General features: G+C 38.5%; 1 protein-coding gene across 1 annotated transcript; it reads right to left on the bottom strand.

Annotated features, from left to right (window-relative positions):
• Nucleotides 1-11,251: 11,251 nt before the first annotated feature.
• LOC133631882 (UDP-glucuronosyltransferase 2C1-like) lies at nt 11,252-20,513 on the bottom strand. The gene is made up of 2 exons (XM_062024058.1): nt 20,446-20,513; nt 11,252-15,123 (listed from the first exon to the last, which is right to left on the bottom strand). Exon 2 carries the CDS (start codon nt 15,121-15,123, stop codon nt 13,540-13,542), a length of 1,584 nt encoding a protein of 527 aa, XP_061880042.1. The 5' UTR covers nt 20,446-20,513; the 3' UTR covers nt 11,252-13,539.
• Between the last annotated feature and the right edge of the window lie 61 nt (nt 20,514-20,574).

Here is a 20,574-nt window from a genome sequence, read left to right on the forward strand (position 1 = left end):
TGTCCACTGTTACCCAAATAACAAGCCCTGGATCACCAGCCAGCTAAAGGTGCTGCTAAATAAAAAGAAGCGAGCCTTCAGATCCGGTGATCGGGACGAGTTGAAGAGGATTCAGTGGCAGCTCAGAGTTAATCTTCAAGAAGGGAAATATGCCTATAGAAGGAAGCTTGAAGCTAAACTCCAACAAAACAACACTCGTGAGGTTTGGAAAGGTATGAAGGCCATCACAGGCTTCAACAATAAAGCCAAACTGCTGGATGGGGGTGCAGATAGAGCCAACGAGCTGAATTTGTTTTTCAACAGATTTAGCAACGCACCCCTTACTGGCCCTCCCCCCACTACTCCTGTTCTCACACCTCCACCTCCCCCTCCTTCTCTTTTACCTGCCACAGCCGTTCCCCCCCCCCCCCCTCTCCCCTCTCCCCTCCCCCACTTCCACCCCCACTGAGAAAGCCAGCCCGGTGTGTCTGACACCTGGACTTGTAAGACGGCAGCTGGAGAAAGTCAATCCAGCTAAGTCAGCAGGCCCTGACCGAGTCAACCCCTGGGTCCTGAAGACTTGCACTGCTCAGCTAACTGGGATCCTGCACTTCATCTTCAACCTGAGTCTGAAGCTAGAACGGATACCAGTGCTATGGAAAACATCCTGCATAGTGCCGGTGCCCAAGAAGCTTAGGTCATTCAATGTGTGCAGCAAGCTGTTGGAGATCTTTTATCAGTCTGTTGTGGCCAGTGCACTGTACTTCGCAGTGGTTTGTTGGGGGAGCAGCACCAGCAAAAGGGACTCAAACCGGATTGATAATCTGATCCGGAAAGCCGGCCAAACTATTGGCACGCAATTGGAGGCGTTTGTGTCAGTGAGGGACAGGAGGTCACTGGACAAACTGCTGGCCATCATGGACAATCCTTCCCACCCACTCCACCTGACAATTAAGGGACAGCGGAGTTCATACTCCAACAGGCTCCTTCAACTTCCTTCCCGCACTGTGCGATTCAAGAACTCCTTCATTCCACACTCCATCCAGCTGTATAATCACTCGCCATACAGCAATAGATGACATCTGCCTATTACCTGACACCTGACATGTTAGCTACTTCTATTTGTTTATAATGTCTATTTTCTATTTCCTGCTGGACCTACTCTCCATTTTATGCTGCTGCTGTCATATAGACTGTATATACTGTAATATTGTACATGGTCATTGGTTTATATTGTATATATGTTATAGACATAATATAATATATCTGTATATAAATTACTCTGTACACATATTATGTATATATTCGTATATATGTTAGATTTTTTATAGCCATATTAGTCTATTTATACCTGCATTGTCCTTTCCATCATATTAACTGAGCTATTGTGTTGAACAATTTCCCTTGTGGATCATTAACGTTTGTCTAAGTCTAAGTCTAAGTCTTTTTCCAATCCCATCCTTGCACGCTACACCGCTACAACAAAGATGACGGAGAGAAGACGCTGCCGAAGGTGAGCCACGTAAATAAGACCCGCCAACAAAACGGTGCATCCTGAAGCGACTGTCAGAAGCGGCTTGAAGATGATCTCTAAAACATAATCTATGCAAAATTTTGACCAAAGAACCACCATTACATGTTGGGTAGACCACAAGGAAGTGTTTTCAGGTTAAAAAAAAAATTATAATAATATGACTCTTTAATGCGCCCTATAATCCGGTGCGTCTTATATATGAAAACAAATCGAAAATAGACCATTCATCAGCAGTGCGCCTTATAATCTGGTGCGCCTTATGGTCCGGAAAATACGGTAGTGATTTTTTTGTCCACAACATATTTTGCTTTATTCATCATTGACATATTTCTTACGACTTTATGTTGTTTATTTTATATGAGATTCCCAGTTCATTTGATTGCCCACACAATTTGGTTTCTTTTACTCTTTCAATGTCCGTCTATTTATATTTGTGTTTGACTTTCTCTTCTACTGTTACTGAATTGGATTATTTTAGTTTCACTGAGATTCAAAGGTAGTCTGTTTTTTGTCTTTAATGTGTTAATTTCTTCTGTTATTATTTGTTTTAGCTTCTGTGTCTTCTTCACTTCTCATACTTGTCTTCTTTCTTGGTTTTTACACGTTGAACAACTAACGAGGAAGCAAACACATAGGATCAGCTCAAGGTTAGTAGCAGTCACATGAGTGCCTTTTGACCAATCAAAGAGGAGGTCACCTGACACGATGTTGCCCATCCTCTATTTATACACAGCTCTGAATATAGGAAGTCCCAGTAGCTGGTAATCAAAATTGGTACTTAACAGTACCAATTTTTGATACATTTGTGTGTGTTCATGTGTTGATAAATCGTTTACTATTACAATCTATTATCGCTATAAAATCGCTCATAATGATAAATTATACTTTTGTGTGTGTTCATGTGTTGATAAATCGTTTACTATTACAATCTATTATCCCTATAAAATCGCTCATAATGATAAATGTCATGTTTGGTTGTTTAATCTTGATTTCTTACACTTCTGAGTGTCATTTGCAAGTATTATATAAATAGTAGACATTATATGACAGTTTTGTCTCCTAGCCAGGTTGGAAGTAGCCTTTGCCAGTCAAGTCTTTGTTTTACCTCTACAAAGGGTTTAAACTGTACTGTACTTATTAGTAAGTAAGTAAGTCCATTTTATTTATAAAGATAAAATCGTAACGTGCTTTACAAAACATGGGTGAATTAAAACAACAATTCACCTAAAGCAGGGGTGTCCAAAGTGTGGCCCGGGGGCCATTTGCGGCCCGCAGCTCGTTTTTAATTGGCCCGCGACACCGACAAAATACAATTTGTGCTTAGGAATAATGGAACCAGACCAAATTCCCCCAAAATGGGACCTGAAAACCAAAATTGCTGTTGACCTGTGCGTCTTTTACATGGTGTTTGATGAACATATGTACACATTTCTTGCAAGATATGGTAAGATTTTGAGTTTGCGAAAGCAAAATTTTAATAATAATAATTAATGATAAAGACTAATTATAAGATGAATAATTGATTGAACTACATTGTACTGTTTTTTTGTTACGTTTCGTTTTATGTATGCACTCCGGGATGCAGAGACGGCAGGCAAGTGCAGAAAACAATGGTAATGGTAAGATTTTGAGTGTGCTCAGCCTTGTAATGTAATAATCATGCTAATATTGATAAATAATAGTAATAAGAATAATTGATTCAACTACATTGTATTAGTTTTTGTTACGTTAGGCACTCCGGGATGCAGAGACGGCAGGCAAGTGCAGTAAACAAGTCTTCTTTACCAGAGAAAGGCAGGTGCACAAATGGAAAAGAGACACATGAAGTGTAAAGGTACAACGTTGAGGTCGTGAAAAAGGACGTTGAACAAAAAATAAGAGCGCTGGACAGGAAATCATGCAAATAAAAAAAACCTAATAATAACTGGCATGTAAGAGGTTTTCGGGTTTTGAATGTACAAAAAAAGTACAAAGTGGCCCCGAGAGCCTTCAACTTTTCTGTATGCGGCCCTTGCTGGAAAAAGTTTGTACACCCCTGACCTAAAGCAACAGGAGCAACATCATAAAAAGGATAAAAAGTGGATTAAAAATTATAGTTAAAAGGTGCATTAACTAAAAAGCTTTACTAAAAAGAGAAGTCTTCAAATGTTTCTTAAAAGTGTCAACACAGTCAAGATCACGCAGGGACTGATGCAAGTTGTTCCAGAGTCTGGCAGCTAAAGCTTGGAATGCCAGGTCTTCACAGGCTTTAAAATGGGTTTTTGGGCCCTTTAGACTTAGACTTAGACTAAGACAAACTGCATTGATCCACAAGGGAAATTGTTCCACACAGTAGCTCAGTTACAAAGGATGGAAAGGGTAAGGATGGAAAGAATAATGCAGGCATAAAGTCGACTAAAAATGTACCATATTAGCAATATAAAATATAACATATATGTAATATGTACATATTATATATACAGTATATAATATATACTGATATATTATATTATATTTTTTATATAATGTATACAATATATAACTAATAATAATTACCATGTACAATATTACAGTATAGGTAACAGCTGGCCTGCGCCCTGAAGTGATAGGACATAACAAATCAGTGATGTACTGAGGGGCCCTACCACGCATCGCATGGAAAGTTCGGACTAAAATCTGTTATTACGCACCAGCTGTTTGATTGCAACGTGTGTCTTGGTTTTAGTCTTGATTGCCATATTTGAAGGTGTTAAAATCGCCATGTAAAATCGCTAATGCTATTCAGCAGCATGTATATGGCAAATCGACTGTAAATTACCACCAAGCTAGGGCATTTTAAAAAGCGGAGCCTTACTTTACGTCTGAGTTTTTTCCATCAAGCACCCTTGCTTTGTCGGTCGGCATGGAGAATTAAAAACATTACCTAGAGGCGGTATGCGTGTACATTCCGGTGGAGATTCTCCACAATTGTTTTTTTATTACAATGTTATACACTTCTTTAATATGTCATACTAGTGCGAACATTATTGTGATTTCACTTTTATTGTGTGAATGTGAGTGTGAATGTTGTCTGTCTATCTGTGTTGGCCCTGTGATGAGGTGGCGACTTGTCCAGGGTGTACCCCGCCTCCTGCCCGATTGTAGCTGAGATAGGCTCCAGCGCCCCCCGCGACCCCGAAGGGAATAAGCGGTAGAAAATGGATGGATGGATGCCACACTAAATCCGTAAAGGAGCAATATGACAGCTGTTAGGAATGAAGTGATACCATGCAAATCCAGCAGAGGGCGTTAATACAGCTGCTTGGTCAGCTGATCTCTTTTGCAGCCCAGAAAGTCTCTGGTGATGGTCCTGTGGGAGGAAGCAGTCAGCCTTTTTTTGTGTGCTATGTTAAGCATTGTCCTCCTAAGTCAGGGTTATCGAATGCAGACAATTGCAAGGGGGGTAAAAAAAATCTAACTTTATACTTTTAGCTTGTCTTTCAAGCCCATTTTGTTGTGATTAATTCAATGCTACTCAAGTCAACTCATTTTCTTGTATTAGCTGCAAAACCTGCATATTTTCCTCTCTCTGCAAACAACGTAGCTTCCTGTTTGATGAATGAAATGTAAAACAAAGTATGTGTTCGTTTGTGTGTGTGTGTTTGTGTGTGTGTGTCTCTGTGTGTGTGTGTGTGTGTGTGTGTGTGTGTGTGTGTGTGTGTGTGTGTGTGTGTGTGTGTGTGTCTGCAAAAAAAAGTTCTCCCCACTGGGACTTGAAATATTTCCTGGCTTTGCTTGCCTCACCCTGAATTCCTTCCATGAAGAACAATGTTATTAGGTGCAGTGACCACTCTGATGTCTTTGTCCTGGCTGCTCAGTCAACATGAATAAGAACACCAGAAGGTGATCTGCCTTTGATGTGAAGAGACTCCCCGCCAAAGCACAATCATCGATCTCCTTCATGTGAGTACAGAATGTTGTTTGCGTTTGACAGCGGTTCACTTCTTCTTACGCTTTAACGACAGTTTAGAATGTGAAGTGGGATTGTTCTAAATCTGAAGTGATTTCTTATCCGTTCCAGATGCCACACATGAAGATACAACATCAGGCATTGAACAGCTGTGGGGTGTGTTACAACAACAGAAAACGTAACACATCACGCACTTTTTGATTCTGTCCCAACACCATCACAGACTCTAGCCCTCAAAGCCCAAAATCACCTGAACAAATGTTATCTTACAAAATCAACTACATTTATCATTTAACCATAAAGATCACCATAGCAACAAGCAGGACACAAACACAGGCACCATGACAACTTTTATCCTGGGACTATTTTTTTTTTTTTACATTGTGTGATGAGCTAAGTATACTACTAAGAGCTAAATGTGATCTAGCAAATATAAAAAAAAACACATACCGTATTTTCCGGACTATAAGGCGCACTTAAAATAATTTTTTCCCCTCAAAACCCGACAGTGCGCCTTATAACCCGGTGCGCCTAATGTATGAAATAATTCTGGTTTTGCTTACCGACCTCGAATAAATGTTATTTGGTACATGGTGTAATGATAAGTGTGACCAGTAGAAGGCAGTCAAACATAAGAGATACATGTAGACTGCACTATGGTGGCAATACGACTCAAGCGACTGTCAGAAAGCGGCTTGATGATGGTCTGTAAAACATAACATATGCAACATTTTGACTAGGGATGTCCGATAATGGCTTTTTGCCGATATCCGATATTCCGATATTGTCCAACTCTTTAATTACCGATACCGATATCAACCGATACCGATATCAACCGATACCGAAATATACAGTCGTGGAGTTAACACATTATTATGCCTAATTTGGACAACCAGGTATGGTTAAAAATGAGATAAGATAAATTAAAAAGTAAAGTAAAACAATATAAAAACAGTTACATAGAAAGTAGTAATTAATGAAAATGAGTAAAATTAACTGTCAAAGGTTAGTACTATTAGTGGACCAGCAGCACGCACAATCATGTGTGCTTACGGACTGTATCCCTTGCAGACTGTATTGAAGAAACAACCCTTTTGTGTGAATGAGTGTAAATGGGGGAGGGAGGTTTTTTGGGTTGGTGCACTAATTGTAAGTGTATCTTGTGTTTTTTATGTTGATTTAAAAAAACAAAAAAACAAAAACAAAACAAAAAAAACGATACCGAAATTTTAAAAAACGATACCGATAATTTCCAATATTACATTTTTAAGCATTTATCGGCTGATAACATCGGCCTGCCATATTCATCTCTAATTTTGACTAAATAACCACCATTACATGTTATGTAGACCACAAGGAAGTGTTTTCAATTTTGAAAAAAATTATAATAATATGACTCCTTTTATGCGCCTTATAATCCGGTCCGCTTTATATATGAATTAAAAAAAAAAAATAGACCCACTCATCGGCAGTGCGCCCTATGGTTCGGAAAATACGGTACTCTGCACATTGAACTTGTGTTGTCAAATGATAAAAAATTTAAATCAGATTATTCACACTTTTGCATTTTAATTAATCACGGTTAATTGCTTGCGCGCATAATTTTAATTCATTTTAAAAGAGACCCCAATATTTTGACAAAAATTCAATTTCAATGTCAGAATGTCATAAATGATAATTTTTTTACCTGAATGCACATCATTTATTTGTTCAAAACTTGCTAACAGTTTTATCTAAAATCCCGTCAGGATGTATTTTGAAGTGCAACTGACCACCGAGCACACTAGTCCCAGTCTTCTTGTCAGGACCTGTTACCTCAAGCCTGACCATTTTTTATGTTTTTGTATTGTTTTTCCGAGTTTACTGTTTGGCGTTCTTATTTACGTTCCACTTCCTGTTCTGATTGGCAATCTGTGCACACTTGTTCCAGGTTGCCAATCAGGCGTCTTTATATGGTAGCCCTATAAATTATCTCTTCATTTACCACTCATGGTAATTGTTGCTGGTAAATGCTTTGCTAAACTTGCACAACTTTTCTTGTGCTTCCTGTGCACTTCCCTGCTGCACTCTCCTTGCGTTTTGAGAATTAAAGATATTATTAACTGCACATCGTCTCCTGTGTCCGGGTCTTGGGGTCACAGCTACTGCAACGATGCGTAATCGTAACACTTCTCTCCCGTATGCATTGACCTGCTTTGCCTTTCAGGTAGCCATTCGTGGTTAGGTAAAGGCGCATTATGGAAGTAGAATTGTCTCACATCAACTTATATATACTGTAACAATATGATATATGAATATGTATTAATAAATATATAAATACAAATGTGATATACAAATAAATAAATCATTTGTATAAATAAACGCGTATTTGTAAACATATTTTTGAGATTTGAAAATATATACAAATAAAATGTATACACTACCGTTCAAAAGTTTGGGGTCACCCAAACAATTTTGTGGAATAGCCTTCATTTCTAAGAACAAGAATAGACTGTCAAGTTTCAGATGAAAGTTCTCTTTTTCTGGCCATTTTGAGCGTTTAATTGACCCCACAAATGTGATGTTCCAGAAACTCAATCTGCTCAAAGGAAGGTCAGTTTTGTAGCTTCTGTAACGAGCTAAACTGTTTTCAGATGTGTGAACATCATTGCACAAGGGTTATCTAATCATCAATTAGCCTTCTGAGCCAATGAGAAAACACATTGTACCATTAGAACACTGGAGTGATAGTTGCTGGAAATGGGCCTCTATACACCTATGTAGATATTGCACCAAAAACCAGACATTTGCAGCTAGAATAGTCATTTACCACATTAGCAATGTATAGAGTGTATTTCTTTAAAGTTAAGACTAGTTTAAAGTTATCTTCATTGAAAAGTACAGTGCTTTTCCTTCAAAAATAAGGACATTTCAATGTGACCCCAAACTTTTGAACGGTAGTGTAAATATAAAAATGTGACGTACAAATAAATAAATCTTTTTTATAAATAAGCGTGTATTTGTAAATATATTTTTGAGATTTTAATATAAATATGCTTGATTTTATATTTGTATTTGTATAGAATTTGCATATGTGCATCGCTTCTTTGCTTTTGTGTCGATGAAAGCAGATGCACAAATAAATGTTATTTACATACTCCCCTGAACAACCAGCAGAGGGCACTGCAGCCAGAGCGGTCTGGGTCACAGAGCATTATATGCATTATATGCAAACTGACCGGAGTTCTCTGCACAAAAACAATCCCCGTCTTTACAGAGAGAACACACAACGGGCCTGAGCTAGCTAAGGTTAGCGTTGTATTAGCTAATAGTAATTTATCCAGTTAATCTGAAAGACCGTGTTAGCTGCTTATTTTATTGTATCGATGCCGTTTAATGACCGTGTCCCGATGTAGATATTGATCTCTTATCAGTGCAATGTGTGTCAAATTATACCAAAAGTCATGATGTAATATGACCCTCCCTAGTGTGCCTCTGATTGGCTCGCCAGTGTCTGACCATGTCTGTGACCCAGACCGCTCTGGCTGCAGTGCCCTCTGCTGGTTGTTCAGTGGAGTGTGTAGATCACATTTATTTGTGCATCTGGTTTGCGGTAGGAATGTCTCATCGACACAAAAGCAAAAAAGCGATCCACATAGGCAAATTCAATACAAATACAATATCAAGCATATTTATTTTCAAATCTCAAAAATATATTTACAAATACACGTTTATTTATACAAATTCTTGATTTATTTGTATGTCACATTTTTATATTTATACATTTTATTTGTATATATTTTCAAATCTCAAAAAATATATTTACAAATACGCATTTATTTATACAAATGATTTGTTTATTTGTATATCACATTTGTATTTGTATATTTAGTAATATATGCATATGTATTAATATCATATTGATATATAAGTTGATGTGAGACAATTCTACTTCCATAGCGCATGAGGGGTCCAAATAAATTATGCTATCAATCTGTGTTTATACTTGATTAAAACGATAATGTATTCTGATTGCATGCAAGAGTCAAAACTTTAACCAGTTAAAACACAATAAATGGCTATTTTACCAATCCGTGCCACATCCCAATTAGCGGAGCAAATACATGGGAGACGTGAAGAGTTTTGGAGTCGACTATCGGGACAGATTCACTTTTAACACAACTCAGACCACAGGACAATCATATCAGACAATCTAATAAGATGTTGAACTCGTTTTCATTGGGGGCCACATGGCAGTTATGGCTGCCCTTAGAGGTCCACTTGTCACAGTAATTGAATAATATATAAATATATCTGTATTCGGAATTACCTTATGATATCATTACACAATTGCCCATGCATTTGATTATTTGATTAAATAATCTGTAGATTTTGTGGTTAAAAAAACTGGTAGCTCAGTTGCCAGAATTTTAACATTAAATTTACTGTGTTTTCTAGCATTATATCCATCCATCCATCCATCCATTTTCTACCGCTTATTCCCTTTTGGGGTCGCGGGGGGCGCTGGAGCCTATCTCAGCTACAATCGGGCGGAAGGCGGGGTACACCCTGGACAAGTCGCCACCTCATACCTTACCACTGAATTTGACGGTAAAATCCTGACAACTGAGGTGCCTGTTTTTATCGTAAAAATCCATTGTCATTTTTCACAGTGTACAATTTAATGGATAACCTGCTGTGAAATCATAAGTCTGGCAGATATTTAAGATTTAAAACAATTTTTCGAATGTATGATATTTGTGGGATTATCAGAAAATATATACAGTATATGTTACATTACAGTACATGCCAAAAGTTTGGACACACTTTCTCCTCATTCAATGTGTTTTCTTTATTTTCATGACTATTTACATTGTAGATTGTCACTGAAGGCATCAAAACTATGAAGGAACACATGTGGAGTTATGTACTTAACAAAAAAAGGTGAAATAACTGAAAACATGTTTTATATTCTATTTTCTTCAAAATAGCCACCCTTTGCTTTCATTCCTGCTTTGCAGACTCTTGGCATTCTCTCGATGAGCTTCAAGCACACATGTGAAGTGAAAACCATGACTACCTCTGGAAGCTCATCGAGAGAATGCCAAGAGTGTGCGATAAAAGTAATCAGAGCAAATGGTGGCTATTTTGAAGAAACTAGAATATAAAACATGTTTTCGGTTATTTCACCTTTTTTTGTTAAGTTCATAAATCCACATGTGTTCATTCATAGTTTTGATGCCTTCAGTGACAATCTACAATGTAAATAATCATGAAAATAAAGAAAACATATTGAATGAGGAGGTGTGTCCAATATACATATATATAAAAGATATGTAAGTGTATGTAGTACATGTATTTTTTTTCGGTCAAAATGGAAAGAATTAATGCATTTAATAAGAAAAGATAAAGTACTTTATTGAGGCTTATTATTTCCAGACTTTTGCGTGTCACGTAAAATGATGTGGTGGGCCACATCTGGCCCCCCGGCTTTGAGTTTGACACCTGTGACATAAGATAATCAGACGTTTCCTCTCTTTAGTTGAAAGGGGGGAAACTGGGACAAAAGTAAATGTCTTCATGTGTGCACCCCGCTTTACTAAACCATTACCTGAACTGGATGGGTGCAAAGGCGGACGCCGATTATCTTTTCTTCAGTCCTGATTGACCTAATGAAGGCTGTAGTGGTGGCAGTCTGAACCTGGGATGAATAAATTCCATTTTCTTTAGTTACCGTAGGAAAAATGGGGTTCAAAATGTTCAAAATCAAACAGCGCCTCAGAACGGATTGTGTTCCAACACTTATAAAGGCGTCTATTTCAGGTGGGATGTTTATTTGTTTAAGAGAAGGACGCAGCCAGTGATGAATTGAGACATGTCGTTTATTAACGATAATGCCATTGCAACGTGATACCTAATCTACACGTACAACAATAAGTGGCTGTGACCAATGGTGTAACCTGATAAGTCACGCCTATCGGAGCTGCGTGCCTCGAAGGGACAAAGTGCTAGGGCAGTGGTTCTCAAATGGCGGTACGCGTAGCCCTGGGGGTACTTGAAGGTATGCCAAGGGGTACGTGAGATTGTTTTTAAATATTCTAAAAATAGCAACAATTCAAAAATCCTTTATAAATATATTTATTGAATAATAATTCAACAAAAAATGAATGTAAGTTCATAAACTGAACATCAAATCAAGTAGGCTATTCCATTCATTACCATAAATGCAGAGTTTCCCCCATGCCATGATGGTTTGACCCTCACTAAAATGTCTGTCAAAAAGAACTGTGAAAAGAAATGCAACAATGCAATATTCAGTGTTGACAGCTAGATTTTTTTGTGGACATTTTCCATAAATATTGATGTTAAAGATTTATTTTTTGTGAAGAAATGTTTAGAATGAAGTTCATGAATCCAGATGGATCTCTATTACAATCCCCAAAGAGGGCACTTTAAGTTGATGATTACTTCTATGTGTAGAAATCTTTATTTATAATTGAATCACCTGTTTATTTTTCAACAAGTTTTTAGTTATTTTTATATATTTTTTTCCAAATAGTTCAAGAAAGACCACTACAAATGAGCAATATTATTATTACAATTTAATAAATCAGAAACTGATGACATAGTGCTGTATTTTACTTCTTTATCTCTTTTTTTCAACCAAAAATGTTTTGCTCTGATTAGGGGGTACTTAAATAAATAAAAATTCACAGGGGGTACATCACTGAAAAAATGCTGAGAACCACTGTGCTAGGGTATTCCATTGTTGTAAACCGCATGCAAAAGTGCCTAAAGTGGGACCTGCGGACCAAATTTGGACCATTGAGTTGTATGGTTTGTCCCACCAAAAATAATACATATTCATACGGACCTCTTTCAAGCTCATACAATCATTGATGGCATGTCTGCAAGGCTAACTAGTTGCCATGTATTAGGGGTAGTGTTGTACCGATACCAATATTTTGGTACCGGTACCGGTACCAAAATGATGAATGAAGGTAAAATTCCCCCCAAAATTGACACAGTCGTGATTTTAGGCTTGTTAACGGGTTTCAGCACATTTTAGATCGCACACTTTTAGCTCCGAAATGTGGGTAGGCCTGCATCAGCCTGCTGACGTCACAGACTGGAGGCAATTTCATATTGTGTAGTATTTGTTTTGGTAGCATCTTCATCCTGAAACGTGATATTTTTTTGCAGAATTTGAAGGAATTATCAAATATGTCTAACAGATGCATTGTTGCAGGTTGTAGCAATACAACTAAAGAAGGGGTCAGCCTGCATGACGGGAATATGAAGAAAGTTTGCACCTCTTCAGTCCAATTGACGTACAAAGCGAGACGAGTCTAGTTTGCAGCAAAGGTTTTGACGATTTTGACTTTAAAAGAATAAAAAAGTGAAAATAAGTGTTTTGGTCGGATTTTAAATGCATACGATTTAAAAGACTCAAGCCAAATGCAATCAGAAAAATCAACAACACCCTTGAGGGAAGAAAGACTGAGTCCGAACCTTCAGAAAAAAAAAAAAAAAGAGCAGACTCAGCGTTCAAATTGAGATAAAAAGGTGAGCTGCAAGTATTCTATTTTTTGAGTACTCTTCTACTGATGTTTTCTTCAAGATGCTCGAAGAAATCGCTGAACGAGCACAAGGAAACACAGGCTACAGTGTCTATTGAAGAGCCACGAAGTTCGGAAATGGGGATTATTTTATATTTATTTTTTTACTCATAATGTTAACTGTATCAGGTTTGAAGTAATCATGGACCAGGGTCACAAAACAGGCAATCAAGTGATCAAAATTATAATTTTACATGTCTTTATCCACACTGTCTATGCGGGCAAATGTGCTCCAATTTTGTAGATGACGTCACACTAATAGTAGGAAACAAAGACTCTGGAGATGGAAGAGAGTATTCAAAGTGCAGTTAGTTATCTACAGATTACACAAAAACTGACCGCCAGATATGTGTTCAGGAGCAAAATAATAGCTAAAGATTTTGGTCATCTGGACGCTATGGCTCCTGGACAAGTCATTTTTGTCATGGCCTTGAGAGTACAACTGATTTGTAGACTTTCAGGTGCGTGTGAACGTTTTAAATACAGACTATACGGACTGACTACTCACGTTTGACTTTCTTCCGACACAAAGCAGAATATAAACACTTGATTGTGATCCAAAACATGATCAATACTGCTAAGACAACTCCAGCTAGGAACAGATACACGTCCACAGAGTAGTAGGTGTACCAGGGCATCTTGTAGGATTCGGTCCGCAGGTGAGCTGCACCTTTGTGTCTCATGACAAACTCGATCCAGAAGATGGCGTTGTCGAGCGGTGCAATGGGCTGATCTCTGTGCAACCTGGAGAGGCTCTGCATGTTCATCCTGTAAGACGAATTTGTAAGAACTTCCTGCATGGCCTCCAGGAAGTTGTTGTCTTTGTCCACTGAGGTTAACTGGAGTATGATGGCTGCTCCTCTTTCTGAGAGACGCAGCAAGTTGTCATACTGGTCGAAAAACAAAGGTATTCCCACAACGGGCACTCCGTGATACATAGCTTCCTGGACACCGTTTGTCCCGCCGTGAGCCACAAAGAGTTTCATCTTGGGATGTCCAAGGAGGTCGTTCTGTGGCATCCAGTCCACCAGGAGAGTGTTGTTGCCAAGAGTTGAAGGTTTAGCACCTTTATATTTCCAGATGACCTTCTGAGGCACCTTGGCAAATGATGTCGCTATCTCTTCGGTTAAGTCGGCAGGAAGTTCGCTCACAAAAGTCCCAAGAGACATGAGGATGACTCCATGTTCTCCAGAACTTTGCATGAACTCCTCCAGGTGGTCTGGTAGAGGCTTGGCAGGTTGACACTGGAATCCTCCTATGTAGATGACGTTGGGCATGGTGGGGCGAGGAAACTCAAACACGAAGTCCACTCTCATGAGCCAAAGGTCTGCAGACTGCAGTAAATGGTGCATATCGTTATCCGGCCCCAGATATTTGTCACATATTTTCTGGTAAATGTACTTAATCACCAAGTTATGTTGTGTGTAGCCAATCCAAAACACAATCACATTTTTGACTCTTTGAAAAAAGCTCATCTTGTTGGTGTTTCCCGTTCCTGTAAGAGGAATGTAAGATAGCGGCGAAGGAGCGATGGCGAAATGACCTTCAGTAGCAATAATCCAGCGAACGTTGTACACAAGAGGAAGGTTCAAATATTTGGCAACAATGACACCTCCACCCCAGCAGGGGTCAGTGAGCATTAGGTCAAAGTTGCTGTCTTTTAATCTCCTCATTAGGTCGTTGTCATCCAGCATCGCTGTGGTAAATTCACCCACATAATTGTGAGCTTTAAAGAAGACTCCGAACATGCCAACGGTTAAATGTAGAAAAGTCGTCAGGGGTAAGGAACCCCTCTCATACTCCATTATCTCAACAATCATGCTAGTGATGAACTCTTTGTCCAAGGTCTTTTCCACTGGGATGGTGACGGTGTGGTAATAGGAGGCGTTGTCCTTGATGTACCATGTCTTAAGGGGACGCACCATGGTAACATTGTGCCCCCGTGAGTGCAGCTCTCGGATGAGGATGTCCATGTTCACCCAGTGGCTGCCCTCGATCGGAAAGACCAAAATGTTGCCTCCCTGACAACCAGCAGGAAGGACGACGAGGAGCAGCAAGGCGCCGCAGAAACACATCAGTCTCATCTGAAATCAAACAATGTAAGACTCAGCAGACGTGCTGCAACATTGGAATGTATTCAATTGCCTGTTCCTTTTATACAAAACCCAGCAAGGCCGCGATCAGATAATAGATCTTTGAAGCTTGATACCAGAGCTTTAACAGGTATGCTGGCATCTTTATAAAGGGGAATGCCAAAAACCCAGCATATCCCAGCACTGCAGAATATATTTACTTACAGTAATGTGAAAAACTAGGCCACCCTATTAATTTATTTGTTCATGTAATCTAAGTAGGAATGTTCCAATCTGCTGATTCCGATCACATGAATTTACTGTCAATGTTTCAGTGTATTTATGATGAATGCTGTCAAGAGCACTCACCATAAATACATTCATATTGCTGTACATACCATTTAATAATCAATTCAACTTTTGTTTTTTTAACCTCAAAGTCCTCCTGTGTCCACAGGACTCTCTTAGTTTGTAAACATTAACAAAAACAAAAAGGATTATGAGAAAATAAAAATATCGACCTAATCACTTTAGTATCGATCATATACTGATACTACCCTTGGTATATACACCACAAACGTATGTATCTCCTTTTACATAATATGTACGGACTGACAATCCTGACACAGCATCAGTTGTTGTTATATTATATTCTCTCTAGACTTTTAATTTACTTGTTAGTTTCCTTTTAATAGCTGCTTTCTTTCGGCTGTAACGTGGTTCTATCCACACTTTTTTAACTTTGCTTAGCACTTATTTCTTCTGTTGCTTCAAACTAATTTAGAATATATAAGAAAATGGATGGATGGAAATTAACAATATACAATAAAATAATAATATACTATAAAATAATTATAATTATAGATGTATGACTACTCTTATTTATAATCAAAACATAGCCACAGAATCGTAATTCTAATCGTTTTACGAGCTGCCCAAAGATTTCTACCTTAACCTCCAGTGATAATGCTGCTTGATAATGATTGTTAAGATCAGATGTGGGTGTAGAGTAGCCAAAGATTGTACTCAAGTAAGAGTAGTAGTACCGTTACCTCAGAGTAATTTGACTCAAGTAAAAGTAAAAAGTAGTCAACCAGGTATTTACTTGAGTAAGAATAAGTAAGTATTCAGTAACTGCGTGACTGGTTACTAACTTCTGATTAATTTAGTGTCTAATTTTTAAATAGTACTTTCACTGTAACCATAGTTTGTGTGTGTATATATGCATGTGGGTGACTTGAGGCCTTACTACAACATGTACTACAATAGATATTACCGGTACATTTTACAGTCACCTATGACGTTATAACTGTAATAAAGCTTGCAACTGACTTGAACATAAAAAATAAAAAATGTTTTCTACAGTTGGAAGTTAGCTAAAATGTGAACTACTGACACACAGATGACAGCATATGATAAAACTGTTATTTTTCCTAGTTTGTGAGGTAAACATTGAAGAGTTGCGCTGCCTCGTCTGACGTCATGTCACTTTTCATATTGTATAGTTCGAGTGAGGTCATGTGACCACCAGGCTGTGTTTGATTGGTGAAATGGAGTCAAACTTCACAAGTGAAACAAAGTCACGTGACATATTGCTCGTTGAAAGAAATATCTCTAACAAGCCCATACTTGCCAACCCTCCCGAATTTTGCGGGAGACTCACGAAATTCAGCGCCTCTCCCGAAAACCTCCCGGGACAAATATTCTCCCGAAAATCTCCCGGTTTTCAGCCGGAGCTGGAGGCCACGCCCCCTCCAGCTCCATGCGGACCTGAGTGAGGACAGACTTTTTTCACGTCCGCTTTCCCACGTTATAAACAGCGTGCCTGCCCAATCACGTTATTCCATACGAGGCGTCTGGCATACCGCCGATGAGCATGGTGCAGATGGAGAAGATCTTCTCGGCGTCCGTGTTGGCGCACACATTTAAAGTTAAAGTTAAAGTTAAAGTTAAAGTACCAATGATTGTCACACACACACTAGGTGTGGTGAAATTTGTCCTCTGCATTTGACCCATCCCCTTGATCACCCCCTGGGAGGGGAGGGGAGCAGTGGGCAGCAGCGTAGCCGCGCCCGGGAATCATTTTTGGTGATTTAACCCCCAATTCCAACCCTTGATGCTGAGTGCCAAGCAGGGAGGTAATGGGTCCCATTTTTATAGTCCTTGGTATGACCCGGCCGGGGTTTGAACTCACAACCTACCGATCTCAGGGCGGACACTCTAACCACTAGGCCACTGAGTAGGTTATCAGTAGGTCAGCAGCCTGACCAGCCGACGCTGGTCAGGCTGCTGAGGGTGAAGTAGAGGGCGGCGATGTACGAGCTGCGCACCGACGGGCCGCAGACTGTGTTGTTGACGTAAGGCCGATTACCGGTCCGTGGATCGATTGGTACCGGGCCGCACCAGAAAAACATTTTTTTATTTTTTTTAAAAAATTAAATCAACATAAAAAACACAAGATACACTTACAATTAGTGCACCAACCCAAAAAACCTCCCTCTCCCATTCACACTCATTCACACAAAAGGGTTGTTTCTTTCTGTTATTAATATTTCTGGTTCCTACATTATATATCAATATAGATCAATACAGTCTGCAGGCATACAGTCCGTAAGCACACATGATTGTATTTTTTTATTAACCTCCGTCTGACAAAATTTCAAGCGTTGACCGGTCCGCAGTTACAAAAAGATTGGGGACCACTGACGTAGGGCATCTCCAGGCGTTTGCCCAGCTCATGGAGCCATCCTTGGGGAAGAGACAGGAGGACAACAGGGTGACAAGAACTAAATCATCCAGACTAGAGATAAATTGTATTATTATGTTTATCTTACCTAAAAATAAATATATACAGTATATGTATTTTTTTTAAAAACTAAAAACATTTTTACTATATTTTGCTAAAAACATCAAAATTAATTGTATTTTTATTTGTATTTTTTCTGACTCCTTATTACATCCAGCCATACAATTATACATTAAAATAAACATATTTGAAGTAATTAATTTTAAATGATCATAATAATTAATTTAAAATGACCATATTTAATTATTAAAATAATTGCTTGTTTATCAACAACTTTAGCATTTTATTCATTACATTTTGAAGCTCTCAGAAGCCAAGTTATGTTATATTCCTTAAGATTTATTTATGCAAGTTTGAAGTATCAATTATCTAAACACAGTTTTGATTGCATATTTTCAGGATGTATATATATGTATATATATCTACATATATATATGAAATACTTGACTTGGTGAATTCTAGCTGTAAATATACTCCTCCCTTCTTAACCACGCCCCCACTCCACCCCCGACCACAACCCCACCCCCCACCTCCCGAAATCGGAGGTCTCAAGGTTGGCAAGTATGAACAAGCCTAAAATACGTTTTTGCAAACAGTCATCAATAGATTATGAATAAACATAATGCCAGTATAAATCAATGTTATGCATGGAATGAAAGACAACGTAACAGAATAAAAGTAGTGTTTCTTCTTTTTCACAAAAATACTCCAGTAAAAGTAAAAAGTATGTTGCATTAAACCTACTTTGACAAAAACAAATTATCCAAAAAGTTTATTGAATAAATGTTACAGAGAAAAATGTAGCACGTTACAACCTACCTCTTATTGCTGGGGTGCAATCACGTGACCAAGAGGTACTTTCAGGTTTTTAAAAAGATAGAGGCAAATGTATAAAACGATCATGAAAAAAATATTTAAAATGGGATGAAGTGAATTTCTACACTGTTAAGAAAAATATTTTTTGAAAGATTTAAACCATTCATCATCACCAAGACGTTATTGCTCGCGTCGACCTCACTTCATTTGACACTCATTGATTGATTGATTGATTGAGACTTTTACTAGTAGGTTGCACGGTGAAGTACATATTCCGTACAATTGACCACTAAATGGTAACACTCGAATACGTTTTTCAACTTGTTTAAGTCGGGGTCCACTTAAATTGATTCATGATACAGATATATACTATCATATATACTATCATCATAATACAGTCATCACACAAGATAATCACATTGAATTATTTACATTATTTACAATCCGGGGTGTGTGTGTGTGTGTGTGTGTGGGGGGGGGGGGGGGGGGGGGGTTTGGTTGTCTATAAAAGTCTAGTCTATAAAATCCGCTACACCTCCCTGATACCGAAGTACATGTCAAACTACTTCCTTAACGTAAATGACCGCCATAACCACAACACCAGGGGGAGCTCCACTAACCACGTTAAACCCAGATTCCGAACTAACAAAGGTCTTAACTCATTCTCTTTCTATGCCACATCAATGTGGAATGCGCTCCCAACAAGTATAAAAGAAAGGGCATCTCTATCCTCCTTCAAAACCGCAATAAAAGTTCACCTCCAGGCAGCTACAACCCTAAACTAACACCCTCCCCGGATTGCTAATAATCAAATGTAAACAATCAAATGCAGATACTTTTTCTTATGCCTTCTGATCTCTCTCTCTCTCTCTCTCTCTCTCTCTCTCTCTCTCTCTCTCTCTCTCTCTCTCTCTCTCTCTCTCTCTATGTCCACTACTTGATGTCCATATCCTACCCCCCCCCTCCACACCCCTGATTGTAAATAATGTAAATAATTCATTGTGATTATCTTGTGCGATGACTGTATTATGATGATAGTATATATGATAGTATATACATCTGTATTATGAATCAATTTAAGTGGACCCCGACTTAAACAAGTTGAAAAACTTATTTGGGTGTTACCATTTAGTGGTCAATTATACGGAATATGTACTTCACTGTGCAACCTACTAATAAAAGTCTCAATCAATCAATCAATCAATGTTATCATCAGTCATCAACAATTGAGAACAGAAATCCTCACACGGATTTAGAGAAGAAAATGGCTCTTTCGCAATATTAAACACTGATTAGTTTGTCCAAGTAAAAAAAAGATGAAATATTTAATTCTACTGTACGATGATAACACTTCTTAAATTGGATAATTTTGTTGCCATACTGCTTCCAGAGCTGTCACCATCAACAACACAACATGATTGCCCTAATCAGACATATTCAAATGGGTCCAAAGTACAGTACCGTTCAATCACAAATGACATATACAGAAATATTAAATAGTACAGTAGGCTACAGTATAAAATCACATTAATAGTTCTACACAGATCCACAGTAAAACTGTGACATTTTTTCATGCTCCAATCCTGGTTAGTACACGTTTCCGTGTTTCTGTGGCATACTTTACATCGACACAAAACCAAATCAATACAGCAATATAATGAACACAATGCAGAGCGTGCAAAATTAATTTTAGGTGCGTGTTGCTTACTTACGGTGCAACTGTGTTGTTTTTTCACATGGAAACAACTCGCCGACTTGTTAAGTCGCGTCTCTCTGTCGTGTGGCGTTCAGGGGCGGTGAAGCAGCGTGGGAGAGGCCACATTTCCGCTAATCTGTGTTCC

This window comes from Entelurus aequoreus, linkage group LG02 (assembly GCF_033978785.1).
Source record: "Entelurus aequoreus isolate RoL-2023_Sb linkage group LG02, RoL_Eaeq_v1.1, whole genome shotgun sequence".
Taxonomy (NCBI): Eukaryota; Metazoa; Chordata; class Actinopteri; order Syngnathiformes; family Syngnathidae; genus Entelurus; species Entelurus aequoreus.

Excerpts from the sequence above, each read along its gene's own strand:
- LOC133631882 (XM_062024058.1), bottom strand. The coding sequence starts at position 15,123 with ATGAGACTGATGTGTTTCTGCGGCGCCTTGCTGCTCCTCGTCGTCCTT.